Source organism: Vicia villosa, unplaced genomic scaffold (genome assembly GCF_029867415.1).
Source record: "Vicia villosa cultivar HV-30 ecotype Madison, WI unplaced genomic scaffold, Vvil1.0 ctg.002828F_1_1, whole genome shotgun sequence".
Classification (NCBI taxonomy): domain Eukaryota; kingdom Viridiplantae; phylum Streptophyta; class Magnoliopsida; order Fabales; family Fabaceae; genus Vicia; species Vicia villosa.
In genome coordinates, this window is record NW_026706043.1 from 101,201 (window position 1) to 123,785 (window position 22,585).

The following is a 22,585-nucleotide window of genomic DNA, read 5'->3' on the forward strand; positions in this document are numbered from 1 at the left end:
TTGGGCTTTCTTGAGATTATCTCGGATTATCTTAACTTTCTCGGTGGTTTCTTGTATAATCTCCGGTCCAAGAATACTCTTCTCCCCTACTTCGGCCCAACACAAAGGTGATCGACATTTTCTCCCGTATAGAGCTTCATAGGGAGCCATACCCAAACTAGCATGGTAACTGTTATTGTATGCGAACTCTATCAATGGCAAATGATCTTTCCAACTCCCACCTTCTTCTAGAATGCAAGCTCTCAACATATCCTCTATTTTCTGAATCGTCCTCTCCGTCTGCCCATCGGATTGAGGATGGTTCGACGTACTCATATCCAATCTAGTCCCTAATTCCTTATGAAACATCTTCCAAAATCTCGAAGTGAATTTTGGATCACGATCAGACACTATACTGGACGGCACGCCATGCAACCGTACAATCTCTGCTATGAAAAGCCTTGCGAGATGAATCACCTTGTGAGTGGTCTTTACAGGTAAAAAGTGAGCAGACTTAGTCAACCTGTCAATTATTACCCATATCGAATCATGTCCGCCTCGAGTACGAGGTAATCCCACAATGAAATCCATAGAGATAGAATCCCATTTCCACGTTGGTACCTCCAGTGGTTGTAACATTCCTCCTGGTCTCTGATGCTCAATCTTAACCTGTTGACAAATGGGACATTGTGCTACATACTCTGCAATCTCCTTCTTCATCCTTGGCCACCAAAAGTCTTTCCTCAAGTCTTGATACATTTTGGTCGATCCAGGATGAATAGAAAATCTACTCTTGTGTGCTTCATCCAGAATCAAACGCTTCAACTCGGAATCATTAGGTACACACATCCGTTGCTTAAACAAGATTACTCCATCAGGTGCTCTCACAAAATCATGCATGCCTTCGCTCGCTTGCAATTGTTCATCATACCCTTGTGATACCCGAATTCTTCCTCGTAGCTCATTCTGGATGCTCAAGTTACTGATCAACACGCCATTGGGTGTCCATTCAAACTGAAGGTTAAGATTTCGAAACCGTTCCAATAAGTCATGTTCTAACATCATCAACTCCGCAACTCAAAATTCCTTCCTACTTAACGCATCTGCCACTTTGTTAGCCTTTCCTGGATGATACTTCAATTCAAAGTCATAATCTTTGAGGTACTCCATCCATCTCCTTTGTCGCATATTCAACTCCTTCTGGTCGAAAAGATATCTCAAGCTTTTATGATCACTGAACATCTCAAAGTGAACGCCATATAGGTAATGTCGCCACACCTTGAGTGCAAAAACTATCGCAGCGAGCTCAAGATCATGGGTCGGGTAATTCTCTTCATGAGATCTCAACTGCCGAGAGGCATAAGCTACCACCTGGCCATCTTGCATCAATACTCCGCCTAAACCTTTCTTAGAAGCGTCGCAGAACACCTCATAGGATCGGTTTGGATCCGGAATTACTAACACGGGTGCAGTAGTCAACTTCTTCTTAAGTTTCTGGAAACTCTGCTCACACTCGGAGTCCCATTCAAAAGCAACCTCCTTTCGCGTAAGCTTTGTCAATGGTAAGGCTAACTTAGCAAACCCCATGATAAACCTCCGGTAATAACCAGCCAAGCCTAAGAAGCTTCTGACCTCAGTCACGCTCTTTGGCCTCTCCCAATTCACCACTGCTTCTACTTTAGAAGGATCCACTGCCACGCCTCCTCCAGAGATGACGTGACCAAGAAAACTCACTTCAGATAGCCAAAATTCACACTTACTGAACTTGGCATACAATTGTTTCTCTCGAAGAGTAGATAACACAATCCGCAAATGCTCCTCATGATCCTCGGGAGTACGAGAATACACAAGAATGTCATCAATGAAGATTAGTACAAACTGGTCCAGATATGGTTGAAAGATTCGATTCATGTAATCCATGAAAACTGCCGGAGCATTAGTCACACCAAAAGGCATAACTAAAAACTCGTAGTGACCATATCGAGTCCTAAATGCAGTCTTAGGCACATCTGAGCTCCTCACTCGGATTTGATGGTATCCTGACCTAAGATCAATCTTCGAGAACACACTGGCTCCTTTCAACTGATCTAGGAGGTCATCAATCCGTGGTAAAGGATATTTGTTCTTTATGGTGACTTTGTTCAGCTGACGATAATCGATGCACAGGCGCATACTTCCGTCTTTCTTCTTCACTAAAAGAACAGGGGCTCCCCATGGAGAAACACTGGGTTGGATGAAATGCTTATCAAGAAGCTCTTCCAATTGACGTTTCAGTTCTCTGAGTTCAATAGGAGACATCCTATAAGGAGTGATGGAAACTGGGGCTGTCCCAGGAACAAGATCGATGGAGAATTCCGCTTCCCTTTCCGGAGGAAGAGAAGTGATATCCTCAGGAAATACATCAGAAAACTCGCACACCACCGGAATTTCCGACAATTCAATTCTCACAGAAGGCTCCTTGGAAAGAACTAAAAGAAAGGATCTCTCTTGAGAAAAGAGATAATTAACCGTGCTGATTGTACCTTCTATCAACTTGGTAATTGCATCATCGGAAGAAGTCTCTTCAGCAGGAATGAATATGGCCTTCTCCTTGCAACCAATGTACACCGAGTTAAGAGACAACCAATCCATCCCTAGAATAACATCCAGCCTCTTGAGGGGTAAGCAAATTAGATCAATCGGGAAGTCACGACCATTAAAAGACACCGAACAATCTTTACAAATTAGTCGAGCTTCCACAGTATCATCCGTTGCCGAAGAAATAATCATGGGAGTGGGTAATGGAGTAACTTCCAAACCAAGTCGATAAACACACTCGGTAGAGACAAAAGAATGAGTGGCTCCACAATCAACTAAAACACATAAAGGTTGATTGTTAACATAGCACGTACCCACAATGAGATTGTTGTTTCCCTTGGCCTTCCTCGAATCCAAAGTGTAAACACGACCTGCAGTCTTCTCAGGAATCCTCCTTTGTGGACACTGTGGAGCTATATGGCCTTGCTCGCCACATCTATAGCAAGTCACAGACACATACTTGCACTCCCCCGCATGCTTTCTTCCACACTTGCGACACTGTGGCAGTTGAGTCGACTGATCACCATAAACCTGCTTCTTCTTTGGTGGAGGATTACGGGGCCTCAAGTGTTGAGTAGACCTTCCTTGCTCTCTGAAATTAGCCATGTTCTGGTTCCTCTCTTCCTGAACCCTCTTCAAACTGTTTTTAGCAACATAGCATTGTCTTAGACATTCAGCATAAGTGGTGAACTCTCTTTGGGAAACACTATGGGCAATGTCGGCCCTCAAACCCATCATAAACTGATCGATCTTCCATAGTTCATCTGGAGCATAAACAGCCTGTCTGGAGTAGTCTGCCAAGTCCTCGAACTTCTCTGCATATTCTGAAACAGACATGTCACCTTGCTTGAAGTTCTGGAATTCTCGCTCCTTCTGAGTTCTCACACTATTAGGAAAATACTTCTCCAAGAATGCCACTTTAAAGTGTTGCCAATCCTTAGGAATCTCTTGTGTGGTGAAATAAGTGGATGCAGTGTTCCACCACCTAAGAGCTGGTCCCTTCATCTTCTGAGTAGCAAAGATCACCTTCTCTTCTTCAGTACACTGAATAGCTTGAAACACCCTCTCCATACCAGCTAACCAATCATGAGCCAAGAGTGAATCAAGTCCGCCAACAAACTCTGGAGGATCCATCCTGAAGAAGGCACGAAAATCTGGTCCAACAGCAGCTTTAGGAACGGGAGCTTGAGTAGGAGGTTGTTGTCCCTGCATGCCTTGCATCATTTGAGCCATCATCTGGTTCTGCTGCATCATCTGCTGCATCATTTGTTGCCAAGGCACGCCTGCACTTCCGGATGGTTGCTCGGGCTCCACATTCCTTGTTCTGGGCCTTCCGGGACCTCTGCGTTGCTCAGCCATCTCCCTGTCTGTCCTACGCATGGAATCAAGTTGATCAGGCTTAATACCATAAATAAGACATAAGGAATCATACTGATTATACACATATGAGGCAGAATTGTACTGCATTATGATGTGTCTTAGCAAAGTCGAGGATCGACCTGCTCTGATACCAACTGTAACTCCCCACACATATTTGTCTATAATAATATGCATAAAGTATTATAAATGGTTCATAAGACAACAAATACATAACGTTTTGCAGCGGAAAGTAGAAGTGAATGAGTACATAAGCCGAATGTATCATGGCCGAAATACAAGTACATCATATTAGTACATATCCAAAATACAATAGATAGTAAGTGTCATACCCCAAATTTGTCCTACCCTTTAACTTCTAACTGGCTTAGGCTTTGCATTCATGTACATACATCACTTAGGTCATAATCCATATCCATGCATTCATATCATTGGTACTATTCAAAGGACTAGCGGGAAAAAGCTTTCCTGGCAGAGGGTTTCCTACCAAATGTGTGGATCCGAGGTGTAATCATGTGGCTCTATGTTCATTGAAGACTTCTTGGATTGGAGTGTCTCTCTACTTCAAATCAGGGCATTGATTAGAGGGTACAAGCTTGCAAATCATCTGGTTCTTTAAATCAGGGATTCTTTGACCAAAGTCAACCAGTTGACTTTCTGGTCAACATTTAATCATAAGTGGCTTCTAGGTGTGGAAAACTTCTCATACTGACTGTGTGGATGTGTTTATTTGACTGGATGTGAGTGGAAGAGATTTAATCGGGAATTCCATCAATAGTCGAAAAATCGGAATAGTTGACTTTTGGGTCAAAATCGGGAAAATTATTCAAATATTGACTTTTGGTGGAAAATTAGTCAAGAAAAGTCGAAGAATGGATAAAATCGGGAGTTTGATAAAAGGTTGCAAAAATAGAAAAATAACAAAAGTGGAAAGCTTTCATACTTAGAAAAATTTTGGCATTGGAAATCTTGTTGAGCAGTCCACTTCACCATCAGTTTACACGTGTCAAATGGCATTGTTTGGAAAAAGTTTCAACATCAAAGTTGTTCCTCTCATGGAGGAGAACAACTTTGTAGTTGGAAGTTTTTTCATTTAAAGCTTGTATCAAGATATATTAAGGTGAGAAGTTTCTGAAAACTCATTTGAACCAAGTCACAATCCAGGTCACAAGTCAGGTCATGACCTGGCATTTTGCCAAACACATGGCGTGCCAAATCTCAAGCCGTTTTTAGAGCTCTACAAAAATGCCATGAATGCAAACTTGGTATCATTCTTTTCTTTGCCATCTCCTCTATCCATTGAAACAAGAATTGGCACAATTGGACAAATATTGAATGAGATACAAGTCTTCAAAGTCGTGCCCTCATCAAGTCACAATGACGCATCTGGCTAGGCAAGAGCCCAAGTCACACGCATGCATATTATCAAACACGTGGTGGGCGAAGTTCAGATTCACATTTCTTCCTCCATAAGCCATTACCTTGAACAAAGTTGGCACTAAGATGTTCCTCGCTATGCCCTCTCTCCAATGAGCCGGGAATCACGCCAAGTGGTCAAATGAGGAGCGAGTTATGAATTCCCAAAGTCACGCTTCCACCAAGGCACACTTCTACCAAAGGCTCGTGCCCAGAACCATGTCACGCGCATGAACAATACTCAATGGCATACCCTCAACTTGCCAATGACTTTTGAATAGGTTGCAAGTGCTGTTTCTCAATCTTCCCAACATTAAACCTCTTCTATCCCATGATCACTTCGTTTTGAGCCCAAGATCGTTATTGATGGAGAACCATGGAGAGAGATATGTGTTATTGAAGTGGGCAGTATGGCTATGGCAAGAGCATGCACGATTCACTAATATGCTACCATAAGAACCCATGCACTTCATGCATACGTGAAAGGTGTTTCAAGACTTGCCATAATTGTCTGGAACTTGAATCTAAGTGAAGCCCCACATTCAAGACTTGCTCTCACTCCCTCTACATACTCCCTATAAAAGCAATCACTCTCACACCATAGCAACACACACTTTTTCCCGTATCACACTCTCACAACACACTCCATTCTTCATTTTCAGTTTCCACTCACCATGCTCTCATCACTCTCTTCATCCTCTCTTCTCTCATCTCTCTCTCCATAACAACAACAACCTCACTTTCTCTCTCATCCTTCATCTCTCATCTTCAACAAAAAGCCCTAACCGTTTGTAACAAACCGGTAACAACCGTAACTACCACCTCCAACCTCCATAACAAACTCTTAACAACCACCACGATCACCGCCACTAACCTTACAACAATCATATTCTCCGATCAGCATCATCATCATCATCATAACCAACTTCACTTCATCTCATCTCCTTCGCAAGCGAAAAACCGTAACGAACTCTTAACAACCGTTTCACCACCATCGCAAACCTCCATGAAAGAATCACCAAGCTTCTAATCTCCACCGTTGCAGTCACTGTTGCGCTCTCACCTTCACCGCCAATCTCCTTCTTCAGCCAGCACCGTTCAATCACCGTGACTACTGCCATTATCAACTTCTCATCCCGCGACGTATTCATCATCATCTTCACTTGCGAGAGGCACTGAGTATCTCTTCAAGGTAGCATCCTCTTCGTCCCAGGCCCGAAGAAACACAGAGTCTTCTTATTTCTTGCTTAAAACTTGTTTCAGGTAAGTTCTTTACAGACCTTTTCACCATGATAGAAATATGCTAGGTTCATTGGCATTGTATGAAGTTTGTGGTGATGCTTGAATCTGATCGTTTCTGAACAAATGCTTGCTGTTTGAATGTGTCCATCGCGTATTTGAATTCTTTATGGCATAAGGTTTCTTTTGGTGTAAATAAATTCGTTTTCATGGAGGTGTTAGGCGCTAGGGCTTTGATTTCGCTCATGGTTAGGGAGTTAGAGTGAGGTTCAGAGAAAACTAAGACCGGATCCGGAATCTATGCGAAGTTTAGAGAAGAGTGGTGGTCTCGCCGTCGATTTCTGGGCGGTTAGGGCTTTAACTCCGACGAGGGTATACGAGGAAGATGACCGGAAAACGTTTTCCGGCGAAGGTTCTGTTGTCTCATTCTTTCAGTTGGCTGATGTGGCATCACACCATAGGCCCATGCATTCAACGTTCTTTGCATTCTGCTTAATAAAATATGACGTGTCAAGTAGTGAGTGGCCCCGGAGAATTAGTTTGTCATTTAATGACTTAAAATCCAGCTTGACCTATTGATACATGTTCAGTATATGTCACATTTATTTTACCAATAGTAAAGACCATATTGCTGATGAATAAAAGCTGAAATAAAAAAAGATGAATTGGGAAATATGTTGTTGGGCCACGCATCCAGGCCCCAATCCCGTTTTCTGAGCGCACATCCCTTCCGCCAATACACCTCTGCGCCTAATGGACTGGGCCACACGCCCTTGCTATTCCCACACCCCCATTTTAGACTCTGTTTTTTCGCTAACTAATTTTAATTCACAGGAAAATCACTAATACACCCCCAGGCAGTCTAAAATTCTTTTTCTTTTAATTTTTTTTTCTTTCTTTTGCTTTTAGCTCATAATTCTTTTTTACTCAAATAAAAATACATAAAAATTGTTTTAGATATTTTAGGGTGTGTAAATAATTGCCTTGGTTTTTGTTAATTTTTCTTAATTGTTTTAATCCTCTTAATAAATCTTTTTCTTCGCAATATGTTTGAATTCCCTTTGATTAATACTTCTTTGTAAATAATTCTCTAATAGATCCAGGAATTAATTTTTAGTCTCGATTTCTTTGTATGTGTGCTTATGAATATCGTTTGCTCGCTATGGTTCTCAATTTTATTTGTCGCATATTGATCTTCCTTTACCTATTCTGTGTATAGTTTTTTTGTTAATAAATTGTATAGTTTTTTTATTTTTGATTCCCTTGTATAGACAACTTAGATTAGAAATAGGATTAGTTCCCGTTTGCATTCTTTTTCTTTTCAACTTTTAAAACACTTAATAAGATACCGACAAGGACCATACCGTTACTATATTTCATAGTAGGAAAGAAATGATTGGGGCGTAGGCCCCGATGTATGTTCTTTTCTACTTAGCGGAAAAGAAATGATTGAGGTGTGAAGCCTCGGTGTATTTCTTAACCGTTATTTAGAGAAACGATTGTGGCGTAGGCCTCAATGTGCATTCTCTAAATATTCATAAAAAACTCCTTTTTGTATCTCCTTTACTTAGTGGAAAAGAAATGATTGAGGTGTGAGGCCTCGATGTATTTCTTAACCGCTATTTAGAGAAACGATTGTGGCGTAGGCTTCGATGTGCATTCTCTAAATAGTCAAAAAACAAACAAAACTCTTTTTGGTATGATCTAAGTCACAAAATAGATTCCCTTTAAAAAACACCAACCAAAAACACTTAAAACACTAATAAATGGTCAGATTTAAAGCAAAAGTAAGGAAGTGATGCGAGACCTTGTAGTGGGTTCTCGTCATCATGGAATTACCCTAAAAGATACAAACCAATCTCTTTTTCTCCTTTCTAAGGGCAAGTTATCTCCGCTCCATTGCATCCTAGGCTGTCCCCTTGTGCAAAAGCGTGAGCGTTAACGCCGCCCAACTAAAAAACACAAAAACAAACAGAAAATCGTGAGCCGAGCTACGGAAACTCTGATTCCTGAAAAGGATACGTAGGCAGCGGGGTAGGGCCCGTGCGAGTACAATTCTTTATTTTCCCTACATTTTGCATTCATTTCGCATTTAGACATAGACATAGTATACACCCATTAGATAGAAACAAACATAGGTGGATACCATCGAGTACGCTGGGCGTGAGGGGTGCTAGCACCTTCCCCTCGCGTAACCGACTCCCGTACCTTGATTCTCTGGTCGCAAGACCCTGTTCCTTCCTTTGTTAGGTTTTCTGATATTCCTTTCCCTTATGGGATAAATATATTGGTGGCGACTCTGTTCATTTTTCGCGAGCGTGCGACAGCAAGCACGATAAAACTAAAAGAAATATCCAAGCATCGCCAAGAGATCTAATCCATCTTTCCCTTACCGCGATCTTGCCTCGAACCACCTGAAAAATAAATAATTGGAATGGGATGAGATTACTAAATCTCAGTGAGTCCACCTATCCTATTAGTCCACTCGGATCTAAAGGGAACATGCAAAAATAAGCGAATCCACCATGGATTCGGGGTTCAACCTCACATCCGGTACAAGTACGGAGTGAACAAGGCGACTCGTCCACCATTGGACTTGTCTCAAGCAAATACACATTGTATAGCAAACAAGTATGCAAACCCGCATCCACATACGGGGAATCCAGAAGTGTAAATAACCCCGGCTAGGATTATGGAATAAATTCATCCTCGATGAGTAACCTCCTGCCTATTTGTCAAGGGACTTGTACAAGCACACTGCAGGATGGTTAAACGAGTCCACACAAGCCTAAATGGTCGTGCGATGACCTGGCCTAATTGGCGTCATCATCCCGTTAACCTCCTTCACGCTAGTGAGTTACACCGAGTACAAACCGCCACCTTGACGCCTGAGCCCATCGGGCGAAAGCCTAGTGTAAGTCTACGTGACTTCGCTAGAGGTGAGTTATCACATTATGCATTGGCCTACATAGCCGCATAACCCCACCATACCGAGCACGCACGTGTGTTAATGCCAGGTGAGTAAAACCCCGTACGGAAACTCACGAGCACACTGCAACGGTAGCTCAGATGCACACCATATCGAACAATACACATGAACGGGTTATTCCATTGGACTACACGGTCCGGGAGGGCTCATAGACTACACGGTCAGAGCAACGTCCCAATCTAGCCTGCCGGCCACTTCGATTCAAGCATACAAAAATATGACATAAAGTCAAGGTCACAAACAAGACAAGCAATCCGATCGTTCAACCAAAACGACGTGGTTTTCATACTGCCAGCATAGCATACAATAATATAGCATAGTATTTGAAGAGAAAAATTCATCATAACAACATATTATCCAAATATTATTCATGTCTCTCTTTACTAAAGGTACGTCTGATATGCCGAAAAATAATATTCAAACACCAAGGCTAATTTTCCTAGATAGTACATTTATTTAGCTTCCTAACGGTATATGGTACGCGTCAATCGGACGTACGAAGCGGGAGATATGAATTTCCCAAGTTACTGAATTTTTACTTCTGCGCCCAGTGTAACCGGTTACACCAGGAACCGTAACCGGTTACGGTCACGCAAAATGCCTAGATTCTCAGTTTTTCAACAGCGTAACCGGTTACACTCAAACCCGTAACCTGTTACACTGAACCAGAATCATTTTTCTGTGTTTTCTAAAGTCCATGACAGTCCCAAAGCTCTATAATGGATCCCTTGCACTACCAACTCAGTTCCAACGAATTTATGGTAAACAAGCTCAATTAGAATCATCAGTAGATAAGGATTTCATCAGGACTAACAAAGATTAGCATTTGATTCATATATTACTCACATTCCCAAAACCCCAATTAGAAACCCTCACATGCAAACCCCAAGTTCACTAACTATGAACTCACCTCAGAGCAGGAATCAGTGGATGAAGATGAAGATGCTGAAGCAAGATGATGATAGGAACAAGAATTGGAACAGAATCTGTTGCATGCAAAGATGAGGCTTGGACTAGGTTTTGGGACTCTTCTTCCTCTCCTTCTCTTTCCACGCTTCCTTCTTTCTCTCCCTCACAAAATTCTGGTTTTTGCTTTCAAATGGTTAGACACATAAAAGCCAAACAAACCTTAATTCAAGCTTTAATTCTTATTCAAGTGGGAAATGTCCATAATACCCTCATTCTCACTAATTGACATGGTTTTAAGTGATAAACCTATTAGTAAGAATGTGTATCATATTTATCCATTACTCATCTCAATTTAATTTAGAATTGGTAATTGGACAATTATAATACCGGGTATTACAAAATTATACCCCGAGAGTTACACCATGAGTTAAACTCGTTCAATAATTTTATTTTGAATAAATATTTTTTTAAATCAACATTGAATTGAAACATACTATCATATAGATCATACCTATAAAGTTTGAGATTAATATATATTGATTTACTATACCATCAATATATCCAAAGATTAAGGTCAAAATGAACTTTCATTTAGTGTGTATTTTGATTTAATTCAATGACATCGTAAATCATTATAGATTAATTTCAAACTTTATAGGTAAAATCTATATGATACTATATTTCTTTCCAACAGTTAATTTTAAAACATATTTATTCGAAGTGAAGTTATTGAGTGAGTGTAACTTGAGGTGTAACTCTTCTGGTCTAATTTGAATTCATATATATATATATATATATATATATATATATATATATATATATATATAAAATTATAATTACCACTTAATTTTACTTTTGTAAATAAAAATTGTAATTTTTATTTGTGTATACTTATTTTTTTTTTAGTTTAAATTATAAGTTTACTCAAATTTTATATAAATATTAGGGTATTTTTAAATTGGTAAGAAGGGTGTGTATCATATTTAAAAAAATGTAATAATTTTAAAATTTATTATTTGTATTTAAATATAATATTAAAAAAATTCAGTGATGTTTAGTATTCCATTTTTCAATATATATATATATATATATATATATATATATATATATATATATATATATATATATATATATATATATATATATATATTTATTTGTATGTATTAGTATTAAAAAAAAAACTATATGCAAATATTTAAATACTAACATTTTGTTATTAGTGTTTCTTTTTGTATAAATGTTAATTTTTATCATAAATGTTGTTAAAAGTGGTATTTGAATATTAGAATATTAATTGGTTAATGTTTTTACTTTTTCATAAATTTGATTATTATAAACTCTTTTGGTAATTTTTATATATCTATATTTATTTCATTTTAGGATAAATTATAAATTTAGTCAAATTGCATATAAATGTTAGGGTTATAAAATTTTATAAAAAAGGAATTTCAAAAATAAAGTTATATACACACTGTCGATTTTTTAATTTTGATTTCAATATTTTTAAACCCAAGATTTGAAGATCTATTTCTCTTGATAATAGAACTTCATGGCAATAGATCCAGCTTCAATATTTGAAAAATTCTTAGAAAAGGTAAATTATTCTGTTTAATTGATTTATTTTCATTCAATCCATTATTCATAATCTCTCCAATATCTTAAGTATTTTTTTTCTGAATTTCAAGGCACCCCTCATTCAATCAATTTTGTTTTAATATAAAATTTCGTTTATAAATTAAATACCATCTATTCATATATTTTAGTCTATATGGTTAAGTGAATATGTAATATCATTTGTATGTGATAAGTATTAAGAACTTTAAATTGTGTTACGTTATATTTAATTAGAATATGAAGGAGTTTTAACATGATTTATTGGGAAAGTGGTCTTAAATGAGTTTTGCTTCATAGAATAGAAAAAAAAACAAGATGAGTACTTTGGCAAATTTGACACTTGGCACTCTCTCCTGCATTCTTCTATTTATATTTCTTCTTTAAAAGAAAAGCTTTTTATAATATTTTATTATTTTATTATTATTTTTATATTGTTTTATAATTTTTCTCATTAATGTGAAGATACATATTTTGGATCAAATTTAATCTTTTTGGCTATATGGGAAGTTTCAAATTGCACGCATCTTCACATTTTAACATTGGTTTTTCAACCATTCCATTTTCCAACCTCCAATGCAACTTTTCAGTATCCTCCAACTTATTGTGTTCAACATGCATCTGTGTATTCCACTTATTGTCCATTTTCCATCCCTAATGTATTCCACTTATTGTGTTTCCCATATAACTTTCTATATCTACTTTTAATATAATAAAGTACAATACATATGAAATCCTCTCATTAACCCTCTAATCACCAATTTGAGGGTGATAATCGGGGACACAACGGTAATTGCATAAACCTTAATTAATTTAATTAGAAATATGTATCCCATAATCATTGCATTACTTTTCAGTTGTCCAATTTCTTTTCCATAATTAATATTATGTCATGCTTTTGTAGATAGTTGTGCAAAGCTGCATGGAATACAGCAAAACCATTTGCACGTTTTTTCTCTTTGGTTGCTCAAGAAAATTTCACTTCTTCTATCATCCTTCTATATATATTATGGCTTTTGATCTTAAGCCCCAAACCCTACATTTGTCTTATCTTCCTCTCCTGTTTCCGCCCATCAATATTAGGTTTTTCTTTTTCACGTAGATTTTGTGCTACATCTTCCATGCCACAATGTTAGTTGTTTTTCTAAACGACTATTGTTTTAATCTATCTATTTTTCCATTTCTGCAGAATATGAGTCGTAAATTTGACTGCATAAAAGACATCAGCGACAAGAAGGAAACATGGAGATTGGCTGTTCGAATTATTGATCTATGGAGCGTTGTTAACACTAAGGGTGCTGAACATCTGGAAATGGTTATCATGGATGCTGCGGTATAAGTATTTCATTTTCGTTTAATGTTGCATTTTTTCATTATTAGCAAGCGATTTCTGGGATTAACCTATTTTTACATTTGTTGTTAGGGTGATCGAATTCAAGTTTTGATTCGGGCTGATCATACAGATAAGTGGAAATCAAGAATTCAAGAGAATATGACTTGCATAATCAACAACGGTACTGTATTTGATAACGATTTTCAGTGGAAGCTGTATGACCATTCAAAGAAATTCGTGTTCCTTGGTGGTACGACCATGAAACACATGGATGTACAAAATATTCCTCCTCTGAAGTATTATTTCAAAGAGTTTTGCGAAATTAATGCAGGCAAATGTCATCTTAATAGACTTGAAGGTAGAAACAAACATTAAGCACGCTTTACTTCTTATAAGGATCCATTTACTTATAACATTTGCCATATTTGATCTCTTTTGCAGATATTATAGGTGTTGTACATGAGATAAACAATATGCAATCAAACACTCCAGGAAAGAAGACATTTGTGGCCCTCAGTCTCAAAGATTTGAGGTATATTTGTTACCCTTAATCCTCTTTCAGTATTTATTTTTCGATTATCATGATTCAATGTAAATTTTTCTTAACCCAATTTTTATTTTAACATCTCAGCGGTGACATCATTAACTGCACATTATGGGAGAGCTATGGTACTAAGTTTTTGGAATATTATAATGACCCAACTAACACGGGTGCTATTGTCATCATACTAACCCATGCAATGATCAAGGATTCTCAGGGTTTGCTTTTATTTTTATTTTTTTCCTGCTGTTGCCTTATCACGTTTTTTCAACAATGATGTAAACTTTTTTTTTTCTTCAATCAGTATCCAATGCATGGAGTGGTTCAAAGCTGCTAATCAACGAAGACATCCAGGAGATTTCTGAGTTTTTGTCAAAGTATTAACATTAGGCAGTCTTTTATTTCAATTAGTTTTGCATGTTGATTCCAAATTATAGCATGGATTTATTATAATATTCCCAGGTTGCCTGCAAATGAGCAATCCCAAAAGCCTTCGCAATCTGCCAAATCCATGTCTCTTTGGTCTGGTGGATCTCAGTTTACAACACTTGAAAAATTTGTTCATAAGGCAAAGTGCATTCCTTTGAGTCAATTCTGCAAAATCAAACAAGTATAACTCAGAAATTCGTAAATGTATATTCAAGTTGTTAACAATTATCTATATGTATTTGTAATGCTTTTATTTTTATTTTTAGGACATGTTATGTGTTACTGTTGGAACTACCACGAAATTTTATGTATCCAAGCATGGTTGGTTTTACTATGGTTGCATAAAGTGCTCTGTGAAGGCTACTGATTTGAACAATCCATACCAGTGTGTGTGTGGCGAAAATGTACACAAACCCATACCAAGGTTGTTTGTTGTAATTATTTCTATTTATGACCTTTTAACCCTTTTTGTCTAAGATCACTCAATTATACCTGTATGTATTTATGTAATAGGTACAAAGTTGATATATATGTTTGTGACGGTGAATCAAAATTCCGATTTGTATTTTGGGATGCCGACTGTGAGCAGATTATAGGACAATCTGCTGATAGCATGCATAAATCAATGTTAGAGGTATGTTAATAATTTAGTTTCTTTGTAAAATAGTATAATATATGGTTTCTAACATTCTTTTGCAACTTTAGAATGGTGAAGATGATCCCATGGTTTATCCTGAAGAGCTTGACATGTTGTTGGAAAAGAAAATGGCTTTGAGAGCTAAAGTACAGCCAACCTTTGGGCAAGCATCTGTTTGGAAGTTTTCTTATGATGAAGAATTTGTCAGTCAAATTGAAAAGGATTATATTGCTGATGAGGTTTTTCAGTTTATAGTAATCCGGTTGAATATCCTAAATTAACTGCAATCCAACTGTATTAATAATATCCTATTGTATAATACAGGCTCATAGTCTTCCTGCCATTCAAAATGCTGTTGCTGATCATGTTGATACTTCCATGGTATGTTATTTGATAATTGCAATGTTTTCATGCAAAACATGTATTTTATTCCATATTTTACTAAATCTGTTTACTACATTCGAAGGAGTCCTTATCTGCATTTGGAGAAAATGATCCTGACAAGAGTTTGGCCAATACCCCATCAAAGAGTGTTTCTCATGGTGTTGATGCTGAAGAATCCGATTGTCAGCTTTTAGGACTTACACAATATTCAGGAACCAAACCACCCAAAAAAGTGAAGATTGAACCAAATGCTTGAAGACTTCATCAACTTTTTTATTTTATGCATCCTATATCTAATTTGTTGGAACTTATAATCCTATGGTTTATGTTTTTTGGTTGTTAAATTTATGGGATGTATTGTTTTATTTACTTTGTGGTACTGCATTTTCTACCAACAAAGCTTTCACTATTGGACAACATGTAGTTTTTGTATTCAAGCATTTTATTTAATTTCAATTTCGAGATTGCCATGGAATTATTTTGTTCAATTTTAATCAATGTCTTATTCTGAATTTAATGTTATGACAGAATTTTTGGGTTGTATTGATTCAAAATTATATCTTCTTTTGTTTATCACTATTGGACAAGATAGATGTGAGATATTTTTACATTTATGCCCAATCCAATTCTACTTTTACTTAATCATATTAGTTTACATAATATGATTCTAATATATGCTGCAGGTGAGATATTTTATTTACAAAATCATAATAACTAAATTATACAAGTTTAATTTGAACCATTTTTTTCTTGCATATTTAGGGTTATTTTTAAATATTGTATGAATTACTAAATCATGATCCTATTAATATTTTCAAAAACAGATATTCTCATCAACCAATATAACTTTTGCTATTCCATTATTTTTGAAACTAAACTTATAATAGTTTTTATTTATTCATGAAATATTTTCAAGAATCTCCCTTTTTTTACTCAAGCCACTTACTCACTCATTTCATTTATTACATGCTTTGGAAACTAGACAAGTTAAGTTTGTTTCACACTTTAAACAATCATCATTGCTTTTCTATCATGCTTTGGATGTTTAATGACACTTAACGTGTAATGCCAAGAATGATAATCATTACAATATCAAAACAAAATTGTGTATGAAAGAGATTAATTTATGACTATGCTAAGCGTGCAGATGAAAGTAAAGGACCAAACAAAGGCATCATTGCTAATATCAACTCCTACTATAATTATTACATATCCACATAACTTAAACATACATATATTATGGCTTTATATTCCTACCAAGTCTTTGTCCGAAAATCTGTCTAAACAAATCAAAAAAGCAGAAATATGGATGGTCTGAATCAAAAGGCTCTTGAAGATAAATGGTTTAGCAGTGTGTTATGCAAAAAAAGATCAGCAGAAGCAAGACTTCATCGTAAACGTCAACTTCAATCCAAGAGAGCAAAGAAATTGAATGGACTGCAGAAGGAGAATGTAGGAAAGACTACCCCAATTAGTAGTCATGATAATGCTCATGCAACAATTCCATTTTCTACCATCTCTCAGAACATTCCAAGTTCCAGCAATTCGGTTATAACAAATTTGCAGAAAACTCATGCTTCCTCAGTGATCAGCAGTCTTGCAAATTCGTTGAATAAAAAACGTCCAAGAGTGGTTACATGCAGAAACATCAATATGAGAGGGACGAATTTAAAGAATAGATTTGATAACGTTGTTGGTGAATGTGGTTCTACATCTTCAAAAAACTCTCTATTACATACTACTGAAATCAATGAACTTTTTGAAGATGACAACGAAGAGGATAATATGCATGATGATTCGTCAGAGAGTATGGTTTATTTATGGTAATGTACATTCTCAATTAATTTAAACACTAAACAAATTTCTAATTAACTTTGCATGTATCAATTTCCATAGGTTGGAGTTCAGACGACAGCATGGTTATGGACGAAGATGAAGAAGATATGGACAATCAAGCTGTAATGGTCAATGCACTACCATCAGGTTTTGTAACAATAATGTAATCATTGTCAGTAAATTTATATTGTTAAACATCCTCTCATCTGTTAACTTAGCTGTGCATTCATTTAGGAGATTTTTACGACATAGGTGATCCAGTGTTTGAATGTCCAAAATGTGGTGCAAACATGTGGTATTTAGAAAGGAAGACCAAGTGTCGGCAAACATTAAGTCCTAAGTTCACAATGTGTTGCGGGGATGGTAAAGTTCAAATTCCTCTGTTGAGAGAACCTCCACCGGTGTTACAGAAACTGCTGTTTGACCAAACAAACCCTGAATCAAAACTATTTCAACAACAAATACGTCTTTTCAACATGATGTTTGCATTTACGTCTCCGGGTGCTAAAATGGACAACCGTTTTAACAATGGTAGAGGTCCTCCAAATTACCGAATTCAAGGACAATCATGTCATCGTATAGGTAGCATGTTACCATTGCCAGGTCAAAATCCCCGATTTGCACAACTCTATATATATGATACTGAACATGAAATACAGCATAGAGTAAACGGATTCAAGTATGATTATTAATTACTTCGTGTATAATAATATGCTCTGTTTTATGCGATATGGACCATATACCATTTTTTTGTTTTCATTCTTTGCAGGACAAAAGACGGAATAGATCTTGACATAGTGAAGAAACTCTCTTCTATGTTATATCAACACAATGTTCATGCCCAGAGTTTTAAGATGGCAAGGGATATACTTTCCGAAGGCAATGTTTCTGACCTAAAGCTCCGTCTTATTTCCGAGCGACGCACCGATGGAAGAATTTATAATCAACCAACTGTTTCTGAAGTTGCTGCTCTAATTGTTGGTGATGTTGACACTGCTGAGAAGAGGGACATAATAATGCACAAACAGACTGGACAACTTCAAAGAATAGATGAATATCATACATCATATTTGGGATTTCAATATCCATTGCTTTTCCCTTATGGCGAAGATGGTTACATGTCGAACATTAGACATCGTAATCAAGATTCCAACAATAGACGTAACTCAGAATCAATGACTGGAGTAGCCGACAACGAGGATGTTCCGTGGGAGCAAGCAAATAAAAGAAATAGACTCACAATTAGAGAGTGGTTTGCATTTCGTATTCAAGCCAGAAAGAATGAGGCCCAAACGGTTATCAGATCAAGAAGGTTATTTCAACAGTTTTTGGTTGATGGTTATACAATGATGGAATCTGAGAGACTTCGATGGTTAAGAAAAAATCAATCTAAACTTCGGGTTGGAAAGTATAACTATCTAACAGATATCAGAACCAATGGACATACCGATGGTGCAAACACAGGGAAAAGAGTTGTCCTTCCATCGTCCTATGTTGGTAGTCGCAGATACATGGATCAACTTTACTTTGATGTAATGGCAATATGTAGTTATGTTGGATTTCCCGATCTATTCATAACGTTTACGTGTAATCCAAACTGGCCAGAATTGAAACGTGTACTTGCTTCTAATAATTTGACACCAGCAGATCGGCCGGACCTCATCACAAGAATATTTAAGATGAAATTCGATGAGTTACTGTCAGATTTGACTAAAAAAAGTTGTATGGGCAAAGTTCTTGCGTGTAAGTATTGATTCATTTCAAAACTGGTCATACATTATTTTGATTCTTAAACATCATTATTCATACTTTTTTTCTGTTGTAGATATGTACACAATTGAGTTTCAGAAAAGAGGCCTTCCCCACGCTCATATTTTGATATTTCTACATCCATCCAGCAAATATCCAACACCTGCTGATATTGACCGTATTATATCTGCCGAAATTCCGAACAAGGACACCGACGGAGACTTATATAACTTGGTAAAAAGTCACATGATTCACGGACCATGCGGAAACGCAAACCGGTCTTTGCAATGCATGAAGGATGGTAAATGTTCCAAATACTTTCCTAAAGACTTTCGGGCTGAGACAGTCGTCGATCAAGATGGTTATCCGGTTTACAGAAGAAGGGACAACGGTCACACTGTCATTAGGAATGGTATAGAGGTTGACAATAGATTTGTTGTTCCTTACAATGCAAAATTGTTGTTGAAGTTCAGAACTCATATTAATATGGAATGGTGCAATTAAAGCACATCCATAAAATATTTGTTTAAATACATCAACAAAGGCTATGATCGAATAACTGCTGCAATTGTCATGAATGAAAATGGATGTCCTATTGAGCGTCAAGATGTTGATGAAATCAAGCAGTATATTGACTGTAGGTATGTTTCTCCAAGTGAAGCATCTTGGAGGATTTATGGTTTCCCCATTCATGGAAGGAAACCAGCTGTGGAAAGATTACACTTCCATTGCGAAGGTCAACATTCAGTCTACTATACTGACATCAGCAATGTTTCCAATGTCCTTGAGAAACCAAGTGTAACTGAATCGATGTTTACGGCATGGTTTGAAGCTAATCAGAAATACACCGAAGCTCAACAGTTAACTTATAGCAATTTTGTTTCAAAGTTTGTATATGTCAAAAAGAAGAGAGAGTGGAAACCCAGACAGAAGGGTTACACAATTGGCAGGTTAATTTGGGTTCCTCCAACTACAGGAGAATTGTACTTTCTCAGAATGATGCTTACACATGTGAAGGGACCTCGAAATTATTCAGATCTGAAAATAGTTAACAACGTCAAGTACGATACTTTCCGTGATGCATGTTTTGCAATGGGTTTTATTGGGGATGATCGCGAATTTATAGCTGCTATTTCAGAGGCATTTCAGTGGGGTTCTGGCCACTATTTAAGATTGCTTTTTGTCCACATGTTGTTGTCAAGTAGCATTAACAGACCAAGGCATGTATGGAGCAAAACAAGGCATCTTCTATCTGATGGAATTCTTTACTCTCAGCAGACTATTGCCAACAACAGAGGTAACATGTAATTGAAGCAAAAATTAGATATCAACTTCATTAACTTAATTTTTTAAATAATTCTATTGCAAACTTCTGTTAAAATAGGTTTGAGGTTATCACAACAAGAAATATACAATCTGACATTGATTGAGATAGAAAAGCTACTACAACGCAACCGTAAGAGCCTAAGCGACTTTCCTGGGATGCCAAAACCACAAGGATATGTTCCCGAAGAATTTGGCAACAAGCTTATTTACGAAGAGCGGAACTACAATCCCGATGAACAACTTCAAGAATTTAACATGCTGTATCAGAATCTCACAGGTTTCTTCACTGTCCATTTGAAATTTGTTATTAATGTAAAACCAAATTAATAATAGCATAGCATAGTATCTTATGATTGTTTAAGAATAATCTTCTAATTACCAACAGATGAACAAAGGGATGTATTTAAGCAAATCATGATGGCCGTGAATAACCAGAATGGAGGCGTGTTCTTTCTTTATGGTTACGGCGGTACAGGCAAAACCTATATGTGGAGAACACTAGCTTCTTATATAAGATCAAAGAAACAAATATGTCTGACAGTTGCTTCTTCTGGAATTGCCTCACTATTACTTCCAGGTGGCCGGACGGCGCATTCTAAATTCAAAATTCCGATTCCCACGCTTGAATCTTCCATATGCGACATAAACAAAGGGAGCGATAGAGGTGATCTACTAAAACTATCAAAGTTGATAATCTGGGACGAGGCTCCAATGTGTCACAAAGTTTGTTTTGAGGCATTGGATAAAACTCTGAAGGATATCATGGGTGGATCCAAAGCATCAAATAAAATATTTGGAGGTAAGGTAATAGTCTTCGGCGGTGATTTCAGGCAAATTCTTCCAGTTATTCCAAGAGGCAGCCGCTCAGATATAGTTCATGCTACAATAAATTCATCATACATATGGGATCACTGCAAGGTTTTGAAACTCACAAAGAACATGCGACTACAGCAGTCCGCAAAATCCACCAGTTCTGCAGAGTTAAGACATTTCTCAGATTGGATTTTAACTGTTGGAGATGGGAAGATGTCAGAACCAAACGATGGTTACGCAGAGATCGACGTTCCTAAAGATCTGTTGATCTCTGATTTTGATGATCCCCTTGAGGCAATATTTGAAAACACTTATCCAAATTTTGATGTTAATTACAATAATGTGGATTTTCTACAGTCAAGGGCAATATTAGCTGGAACCATAGAGACTGTTGATCAAATCAATCAGTATATTTTAGAATTTGTTCCCGGTAATCAACATTTTTTTATAAGCTTTCGTTGTGTATTTTATTTTTTCATGCCCAATATTATGTACGACAACAAATAACATTGTCAACCCGCAGGTCAAGAGAAAGAGTATTTAAGCTCGGATTCAGTTGATACAACAGACGGTGACGGCAATGATTCTTGTGATGTTTTAACTCCAGAATTTTTGAATGCCTTGCAAACTTCCGGTGTCCCCAATCATAAAATCAAATTGAAGATTGGTACTCCAATAATGCTTCTCAGGAATATTGACCAAGCAGAAGGCCTTTGCAATGGAACACGTCTCATTGTTACCAAATTGGCCGATCATGTTATAGAAGCAAAAATTATTTCTGGAAAGAACATTGGTGGTGTCGTATACATTGCACGAATGGACATAACTCCGACTCAATCACCATGGCCCTTCCGAATGACCAGAAGACAGTTTCCTATAATGGTATGCTACGCTATGACAATTAACAAATCTCAAGGTCAATCTTTAGATTTTGTCGGTATATATTTTCCAAGAAGCGTGTTCAGTCATGGTCAATTTTATGTGGCAGTATCAGGAGTAAAGAGCAAAAAGGGTCTAAAGATTTTAATTCACGACAAAGACAAACAACCATTGTCGGTCACGACGAATGTCGTTTTCAAAGAAGTCTTTGAAAATTTATAGTTGGACAATTAAATGTTCCATTCAATTAGTATTTTGAAGTTTTAAACGCCATGCACGTTAATCATTTCAAGTTCGGGAGTTTCTAAGGAAAATCTTGAAGGATACTATGATTTTTTTGTAGATGCACAAAATTTTTATTTGTAATTGCAATATATGGTATATGCAACTCATTTATATCTATTTTTTTGCAATTCACACATTCTTCAATTATATATCATTAATCTAAAGCCATAGAGAAACAGAAACATGCTCTAAAAGAATTACATCATAAAAAGATCCACTTTTTAATAAAACACATATACCAAACAATATAACATTTGCATATTCTTAAGACTAAAT

The 22,585-nt window shown here is 36.9% G+C and overlaps 4 protein-coding genes across 4 annotated transcripts; 3 read left to right on the forward strand and 1 right to left on the reverse strand.

Moving 5' to 3' along the window:
- Positions 1-2,744: 2,744 nt before the first annotated feature.
- LOC131639880 (uncharacterized) lies at positions 2,745-3,822 on the reverse strand. The gene is made up of 3 exons (XM_058910320.1): positions 3,583-3,822; positions 2,875-3,456; positions 2,745-2,768 (listed from the first exon to the last, which is right to left on the reverse strand). Exons 1-3 carry the CDS (start codon positions 3,820-3,822, stop codon positions 2,745-2,747), a joined length of 846 nt encoding a protein of 281 aa, XP_058766303.1.
- A 9,467-nt stretch (positions 3,823-13,289) lies between these two features.
- LOC131639881 (replication protein A 70 kDa DNA-binding subunit C-like) lies at positions 13,290-15,677 on the forward strand. Its single transcript, XM_058910321.1, has 11 exons — positions 13,290-13,430; positions 13,521-13,761; positions 13,872-13,962; positions 14,062-14,189; positions 14,276-14,348; positions 14,434-14,581; positions 14,667-14,824; positions 14,914-15,034; positions 15,106-15,276; positions 15,362-15,418; positions 15,504-15,677. Exons 1-11 carry the CDS (start codon positions 13,290-13,292, stop codon positions 15,675-15,677), a joined length of 1,503 nt encoding a protein of 500 aa, XP_058766304.1.
- A 1,049-nt stretch (positions 15,678-16,726) lies between these two features.
- Positions 16,727-19,510, forward strand: LOC131639882 (uncharacterized). Its single transcript, XM_058910322.1, has 5 exons — positions 16,727-17,228; positions 17,318-17,404; positions 17,492-17,936; positions 18,027-19,000; positions 19,083-19,510. The coding sequence occupies exons 1-5, from the start codon at positions 16,727-16,729 to the stop codon at positions 19,508-19,510; spliced, it is 2,436 nt and encodes an 811-aa protein (XP_058766305.1).
- Positions 19,511-19,579: 69 nt separating this feature from the next.
- LOC131639883 (uncharacterized) lies at positions 19,580-22,246 on the forward strand. The gene is made up of 4 exons (XM_058910323.1): positions 19,580-20,303; positions 20,391-20,609; positions 20,718-21,575; positions 21,669-22,246. The coding sequence occupies exons 1-4, from the start codon at positions 19,580-19,582 to the stop codon at positions 22,244-22,246; spliced, it is 2,379 nt and encodes a 792-aa protein (XP_058766306.1).
- Positions 22,247-22,585: the final 339 nt, after the last annotated feature.

Coding starts and splice junctions, on each gene's coding strand:
- LOC131639880 (XM_058910320.1), bottom strand. CDS start 3,822: ATGATGCAGCAGATGATGCAGCAGAACCAGATGATGGCTCAAATGATG. Junction 3,457..3,582: donor AGTGTACTGAAGAAGAGAAG/GTGATCTTTGCT, acceptor TTCTTGGAGAAG/TATTTTCCTAATAGTGTGAG. Junction 2,769..2,874: donor AGGGAAACAACAATCTCATT/GTGGGTACGTGC, acceptor TTGGTTTGGAAG/TTACTCCATTACCCACTCCC.
- LOC131639881 (XM_058910321.1), top strand. CDS start 13,290: ATGAGTCGTAAATTTGACTGCATAAAAGACATCAGCGACAAGAAGGAA. Junction 14,349..14,433: donor ATTTCTGAGTTTTTGTCAAA/GTATTAACATTA, acceptor TAATATTCCCAG/GTTGCCTGCAAATGAGCAAT. Junction 14,825..14,913: donor GTACACAAACCCATACCAAG/GTTGTTTGTTGT, acceptor TTTATGTAATAG/GTACAAAGTTGATATATATG.
- LOC131639882 (XM_058910322.1), top strand. CDS start 16,727: ATGGATGGTCTGAATCAAAAGGCTCTTGAAGATAAATGGTTTAGCAGT. Junction 17,937..18,026: donor CATAGAGTAAACGGATTCAA/GTATGATTATTA, acceptor CATTCTTTGCAG/GACAAAAGACGGAATAGATC. Junction 19,001..19,082: donor TATGGGCAAAGTTCTTGCGT/GTAAGTATTGAT, acceptor TTTCTGTTGTAG/ATATGTACACAATTGAGTTT.
- LOC131639883 (XM_058910323.1), top strand. CDS start 19,580: ATGAATGAAAATGGATGTCCTATTGAGCGTCAAGATGTTGATGAAATC. Junction 20,610..20,717: donor GCTGTATCAGAATCTCACAG/GTTTCTTCACTG, acceptor AATTACCAACAG/ATGAACAAAGGGATGTATTT. Junction 21,576..21,668: donor TATTTTAGAATTTGTTCCCG/GTAATCAACATT, acceptor GTCAACCCGCAG/GTCAAGAGAAAGAGTATTTA.